At 52.5% G+C, this 8,244-nt stretch overlaps 1 protein-coding gene across 1 annotated transcript in view; it reads right to left on the reverse strand.

Moving 5' to 3' along the window:
* LOC144954268 (adhesion G protein-coupled receptor A2-like) overlaps positions 1-7,288 on the reverse strand; it is a 15,819-nt gene extending 8,531 nt beyond the window's left edge. The window contains exons 1-2 of the mRNA XM_078884801.1: positions 7,056-7,288; positions 485-836 (exon numbers count right to left, since the gene is read on the reverse strand). Coding sequence (XP_078740927.1) covers positions 485-828 — 344 coding nt within the window. The 5' untranslated portion in view covers positions 829-836; positions 7,056-7,288. The remainder of the gene's footprint in view (positions 1-484; positions 837-7,055) is intronic.
* Between the last annotated feature and the right edge of the window lie 956 nt (positions 7,289-8,244).

Genomic DNA, 8,244 nt, shown 5'->3' on the forward strand with positions numbered 1-8,244 from the left:
CATCTACCCACGAACTCACTCACCCACCGACTCACCCACCCACCCACCCACTCACCCACCCACCCACCCACCCATCCACCCACCACCCCCTCACCCACCCACCCACCCCCTCACCCCACCCACCCACTCACCCACCCACCCACTCACCCACCCACCCCCCCCTCACCCACCTCACCCACCCACCCACCCACTCAACCACCCACCCACTCAACCACCCACCCACTCACCCACCCACCCCCCACCCACTCACCCACCCACCCACCCACCCCCCCACCCACCCACCCCCTCACCCACCCCCTCACCCACCCACCCACCCACCCACCCCCCCACCCACCCACCCACCCACCCCCCCCACCCACCCACCCCCCCACCCACCCACCCACCCACCCACTCACCCACCCACACACCCACACACCCACTCACCCACCCACCCACTCACTCACCCACCCACCCACCCACTCACTCACCCCCCCCACCCACTCACAGTGTGACTGTGCGGTTGGGCAGCGTGCCGGGCAGAGGCGTGTCCACCAGCGTCCCACCGCTGCACACAACTCGACGTCCCACCGCCACCGCCGCCGCCGTGCGGCCACGCTCCTCCGAGCAGGAGCAGCGAGCGGGGCCCATCGTCTCGCCGCAGCCGATGGACGCCGCTGACGATGACGATGACGCCGCCGCCATCGTCGCGAGCGCCAACGCCAGAGTCGTCGCCACCATCGCTACGGAGACGACGCTGCCCACGAGGTGGACGGGGCGCACGGAAGCCGCTGCGGGTGGTGGTGGTGGTGGTGGTGGTGATGGTGGTGATGGTGAGAGAGTAGGAGCCATGATTGCACCTGGGAAAGAAAGAGGGGCGAGTGAGTCGGCGAGTGGGTGAGTGTGCGAGTGGGTGAGTGAGTGAGTGGGTAAGTGGATGAAGGACTGATTGTGTGAGCGAGTGTGCAAGTGGGTGAGTGAGTGAGTGAGGGACTGATTGTGTGAGCGAGTAGGCGAGTGAGTGAGTGAGCGAGTGAGTAGGCGAGTGAGTGTGCGAGTGAGTGGGCGAGTATGTGAGTGGGCAAGTGAGTGGGTGAGTTGCTGGTTGAGTGGGTGAGTTGGTGGATGAGTAATGTGGAGCGGTGGTGTCGGGGTTATCGCGCTGAACTCGGCGACCCGAGTTCGATTCCCGCTCACGGCCACCAACCCCAGTGACAGCGATTATCTGGACCATTCCTGTGCCTCCCCTAGGTCGACTCAGCCTCAACAGGAGTACCTGGTGAGGCGATACTGGGGATCTTTTTAGGTGGGTAAGGGGCTGACCGAGTGACTGAGTAGGTGACTGAGTGTGTGAGTAGACTCACCACACAGAGACCCATAGACTCACCACACAGAGACCCACAGACTCACCACACAGAGACCCATAGACTCACCACACAGAGACCCACAGACTCACCACACAGAGACCCATAGACTCACCACACAGAGACCCATAGACTCACCACACAGAGACCCACAGACTCACCACACAGAGACCCATAGACTCACAACACAGAGACCCACAGACTCACCACACAGAGACCCATAGACTCATCACACAGAGACCCATAGACTCATCACACAGAGACCCATAGACTCACCACACAGAGACCCATAGACTCACCACACAGAGACCCACAGACTCACCACACAGAGACCCATAGACTCACCACACAGAGACCCATAGACTCACCACACAGAGACCCACAGACTCACCACACAGAGACCCATAGACTCATCACACAGAGACCCACAGACTCACCACACAGAGACCCATAGACTCATCACACAGAGACCCATAGACTCATCACACAGAGACCCATAGACTCACCACACAGAGACCCATAGACTCACCACACAGAGACCCATAGACTCACCACACAGAGACCCATAGACTCATCACACAGAGACCCATAGACTCACCACACAGAGACCCATAGACTCATCACACAGAGACCCATAGACTCATCACACAGAGACCCATAGACTCACCACACAGAGACCCATAGACTCATCACACAGAGACCCATAGACTCATCACACAGAGACCCATAGACTCACCACACAGACCCAGACTCATCACACAGAGACCCATAGACTCACCACCACACAGAGACCCATAGACTCATCACACAGAGACCCATAGACTCACCACACAGAGACCCATAGACTCACCACACAGACCCAGACTCATCACACAGAGACCCATATACTCACCACCACACAGAGACCCATAGACTCATCACACAGAGACCCATAGACTCACCACACAGAGACCCATAGACTCACCACACAGAGACCCATAGACTCATCACACAGAGACCCATAGACTCATCACACAGACCCAGACTCATCACACAGAGACCCATAGACTCATACCACCACAGAGACCCATAGACTCACCACCACAGAGACCCATAGACTCATCACCACCACACAGAGACCCATATACTCACCACCACACAGAGACCCATAGACTCATCACCACCACACCGAGACCCACAGACTCATCACACAGAGACCCATAGACTCACCACCACCACACAGAGACCCATAAACTCATCACAGAGACCCATAGACTCATTACCACCACACAGAGACCCATAGACTCACCACCACCACACAGAGACCCATAGACTCATCACACAGAGACCCATAGACTCATCACAGAGACCCATAGACTCATCACACAGAGACCCATAGACTCATCACACAGAGACCCATAGACTCACCACACAGAGACCCATAGACTCACCACACAGAGACCCATAGACTCACCACACAGAGACCCATAGACTCACCACACAGACCCAGACTCACCACACAGAGACCCATAGACTCATCACACAGAGACCCATAGACTCACCACACAGAGACCCATAGACTCATCACACAGAGACCCATAGACTCATCACACAGAGACCCATAGACTCACCACACAGAGACCCATAGACTCATCACACAGAGACCCATAGACTCACCACACAGACCCAGACTCATCACACAGAGACCCATAGACTCACCACCACACAGAGACCCATAGACTCATCACACAGAGACCCATAGACTCACCACACAGAGACCCATAGACTCACCACACAGACCCAGACTCATCACACAGAGACCCATATACTCACCACCACACAGAGACCCATAGACTCATCACACAGAGACCCATAGACTCAGCACACAGAGACCCATAGACTCACCACACAGAGACCCATAGACTCATCACACAGAGACCCATAGACTCATCACACAGACCCAGACTCATCACACAGAGACCCATAGACTCATTACCACCACAGAGACCCATAGACTCACCACCACAGAGACCCATAGACTCATCACCACCACACAGAGACCCATATACTCACCACCACACAGAGACCCATAGACTCATCACCACCACACCGAGACCCACAGACTCATCACACAGAGACCCATAGACTCACCACCACCACACAGAGACCCATAAACTCATCACAGAGACCCATAGACTCATTACCACCACACAGAGACCCATAGACTCACCACCACCACACAGAGACCCATAGACTCATCACACAGAGACCCATAGACTCATCACAGAGACCCATAGACTCATCACACAGAGACCCATAGACTCATCACAGAGACCCATAGACTCATCACACAGAGACCCATAGACTCATCACACAGAGACCCATAGACTCATTACCACCACACAGAGACCCATAGACTCACCACCACAGAGACCCATAGACTCATCACCACCACACAGAGACCCATATACTCACCACCACACAGAGACCCATAGACTCATCACCACCACACCGAGACCCACAGACTCATCACACAGAGACCCATAGACTCACCACCACCACACAGAGACCCATAAACTCATCACAGAGACCCATAGACTCATTACCACCACACAGAGACCCATAGACTCACCACCACCACACAGAGACCCATAGACTCATCACACAGAGACCCATAGACTCATCACAGAGACCCATAGACTCATCACACAGAGACCCATAGACTCATCACACAGAGACCCATAGACTCACCACCACCACCACACAGAGACCCATAGACTCACCACCACCACACAGAGACCCATAGACTCATCACACAGAGACCCATAGACTCATCACACAGAGACCCATAGACTCATCACACAGAGACCCAGACTCACCACCACCACACAGAGACCCATAGACTCATCACACAGAGACCCATAGACTCATTACCACCACACAGAGACCCATAGACTCATCACCACCACACAGAGACCCATAGACTCATTGCCACCACACAGAGACCCACAGACTCACCACCACCACCACACAGAGACCCATAGACTTATCACCACCACACAGAGACCCATAGACTCACCACCACCACACAGAAACCCATAGACTCATCACCACCACACAGAGACCCATAGACTCACCACCACCACCACACAGAGACCCATAGACTCATCACCACCACACAGAGACCCATAGACTCATTACCACCACACAGAGACCCACAGACTCACCACCACCACCACCACCACACAGAGACCCATAGACTCATTACCACCACACAGAGACCCACAGACTCACCACCACACAGAGACCCATAGACTCATCACCACCACACAGAGACCCATAGACTCATCACCACCACACAGAGACCCATAGACTCATCACAGAGACCCATAGACTCACCACACAGAGACCCACAGACTCATCACCACCACACAGAGACCCACAGACTCATCACCGCCACACAGAGACCCATAGACTCATCACAGAGACCCATAGACTCATCACACAGAGACCCATAGACTCATCACACAAAGACCCATAGACTCATCACCACCACACAGAGACCCATAGACGCATCACACAGAGACCCATAGACTCATCACACAGAGACCCATAGACTCATCACACAGAGACCCATAGACTCATCACACAGAGACCCATAGACTCACCACCACCACACAGAGACCCATAGACTCATCACACAGAGACCCATAGACTCATCACACAGAGACCCATAGACTCATTACCACCACACAGAGACCCATAGACTCACCACCACCACACAGAGACCCATAGACTCATTACCACCACACAGAGACCCACAGACTCACCACCACCACCACACAGAGACCCATAGACTCATTACCACCACACAGAGACCCATAGACTCACCACCACCACACAGAGACCCATAGACTCATCACACAGAGACCCATAGACTCATTACCACCACACAGAGACCCATAGACTCACCACCACCACACAGAGACCCATAGACTCATTACCACCACACAGAGACCCACAGACTCACCACCACCACCACACAGAGACCCATAGACTCATTACCACCACACAGAGACCCATAGACTCATCACCACCACACAGAGACCCATAGACTCATCACCACCACACAGAGACCCATAGACTCATCACCACCACACAGAGACCCATAGATTCACATTCTATAAACAGATGTACCGTTTAATATAATCCTGCTGATGTTGCTACTGTTGCTGCTGATGATGCTGCTACTGATGATGATGCTGATGATGATTCTGCTACTGATGATGCTACTGATGATGCTACTGCTGCTGATGATGCTACTGCTGATGATGCTGCTGCTGCTACTACTGCTGATGATGCTACTGATGATGCTACTGCTGATGATGCTACTGCTGATGATGCTGCTGATGATACTGCTGATGATGATACTGCTGCTGATGATGCTGCTACTGATGATGCTGCTACTGATGATGATACTGCTGATGATGATACTGCTGATGATGCTGCTGCTACTGATGATGCTACTGATGATGATGCTACTGATGATGATGATGCTACTGATGATGATACTGCTACTACTGATGATGATACTGCTACGGATGATGCTGCTACTGATGATGATGCTGATGATGCTACTGATGATGATACTGCTGATGATGCTACTGATGATGCTACTGATGATGATGATGCTACTGATGATGATGATGCTACTGATGATGATGATGCTACTGATGATGATGATGCTATTGCTACATCGGGCACAGCAGCAGCTTAAAAGTAAATAGTTTAAGTAACTTAATAAATAAAGTAAATAGTTTAAGTAACTTAATAAATAAAGTAAATAGTTTAAGTAACTTAATAAATAAAATAAATAGTTCAAGTAACTTAATAAATAAATAAAATAGTTTAAGTAACTTAATAAATAAAGTAAATAGTTTAAGTAACCTAATAAATAAAGTAAATAGTTTAAGTAACGTAATAAATAAAATAAATAGTTTAAGTAACGTAATAAATAAAATAAATAGTTTAAGTAACGTAATAAATAAAATAAATAGTTTAAGTAACTTAATAAATAAAATAAATAGTTTAAGTAACTTAATAAATAAAGTAAATAGTTTAAGTAACTTAATAAATAAAGTAAATAGTTTAAGTAACTTAATAAATAAAGTAAATAGTTTAAGTAACTTAATAAATAAAGTAAATAGTTTAAGTAACGTAATAAATAAAGTAAATAGTTTAAATAACTTAATAAATAAAATAGTTTAAGTAACTTAATAAATAAATAAAATAGTTTAAGTAACTTAATACATAAAGTAAATAGTTTAAATAACTTAATAAATAAAGTAAATAGTTTAAGTAACTTAATAAATAAAGTAAATAGTTTAAGTAACTTAATAAATAAAATAAATAGTTTAAATAACTTAATAAATAAAGTAAATAGTTTAAGTAACTTAATAAATAAAGGTAATAGTTTAAGTAACTTAATAAATAAAGTAAATAGTTTAAATAACTTAATAATCGCGGCCGTACGGAAAAAAATTTGCAGGAATTTTCGTTTCTTGACAATTATCAATAAAAATTTTGGTGAAATTCTGAGGAAAATTTTTAATAATCTATTCGACGTTTGTTTGTTCGCTACATTTGCGTAGATCGTTTAAAACGAGACGCTTTTTGTTTAACTCTTAACGGGACTCAAAGTCGCGATCTTTGTGTGAATCTCTCCGTGAGTCTCACCGTCTTCTCGCCACTCGCTCCTCACGACGCAGTCCAACGCGGGCCAAATTGTGTCTCTTCCGTGCCGCGAAATCCGAATTCGTCTTCACCGCTGAGGGAAAGTCGACGCTTGCGAACACTTCGATCGCCTTTTCACGACAGTAAATTAAACATTTAACTTCTAAATCCACCACCATCGCCGCAAGCGCCACCCGCTACAAGGTAAACAATGGGCGCCAAACCGCCGCCATTACGGGGGGGGGGAGGGGGGCGACGAGGGGGGGGGGGTGGAGGAGTGACGTCACCAGGGATTCTAATCCGGCGGCCATCTTACGTAGGGGGTGAGGCCCCCCCCCATCCGTTTCTATGGAGCTCGAGCGGAAAGTCGCGGTTTTTGTGACGTCACTGCGCTAGCGTGTGGAGGGGGCGACGGCGGGGGCTACCCCCCTCCCACGTGACCCCCCCCTCCCACGTGACCCCCCCCCGCCCCCCCCCTCACGTGCCCCCCCCCCTCCCACGTGCCCCCCCCCCCACGTGCCCCCCCTCACGTGCCCCCCCCCTTCCACGTGCCCCCCCCACGTGCTCCCCCCCCCTCCCACGTGCCCCCCCCCTCCCACGTGCCCCCCCCCACGTGCCCCCCCCCTCCCACGTGCCCCCCCCCCTCCCACGTGCCCCCCCTCCCACGTGCTCCCCCCCCTCCCACGTGCCCCCCCCTCCCACGTGCCCCCCCCCCACGTGCCCCCCCCCCCCACGTGCCCCCCCCCACGTGCCCCCCCTCCCACGTGCCCCCCCCCCCCACGTGCCCCCCCCCACGTGCCCCCCCCCCCACGTGCCCCCCCCTCCCACGTGCCCCCCACCCCCACGTGCCCCCCCCCCACGTGCCCCCCCCCACGTGCTCCCCCCCCCCCACGTGCCCCCCCTCCCACGTGCCCCCCCCCTCCACGTGCCCCCCTCCCACGTGCCCCCCCCCCACGTGCCCCCCCCTCCCACGTGCCCCCCTCCCACGTGCCCCCCCCTCCACGTGCCCCCCCCCCCCCACGTGCCCCCCCCCCCACGTGCCCCCCCCCCTCCCACGTGCCCCCCCCCCCCACGTGCCCCCCCCCACGTGCCCCCCCCCCTCCCACGTGCCCCCCCTCCCACGTGCTCCTCCCACGTGCCCCCCCCCTCCCACGTGCCCCCCCCCCACGTGCCCCCCCCCCCCACGTGCCCC

Source organism: Lampetra fluviatilis, unplaced genomic scaffold, assembly GCF_964198595.1.
Source record: "Lampetra fluviatilis unplaced genomic scaffold, kcLamFluv1.1 SCAFFOLD_1216, whole genome shotgun sequence".
Taxonomy (NCBI): domain Eukaryota; kingdom Metazoa; phylum Chordata; class Hyperoartia; order Petromyzontiformes; family Petromyzontidae; genus Lampetra; species Lampetra fluviatilis.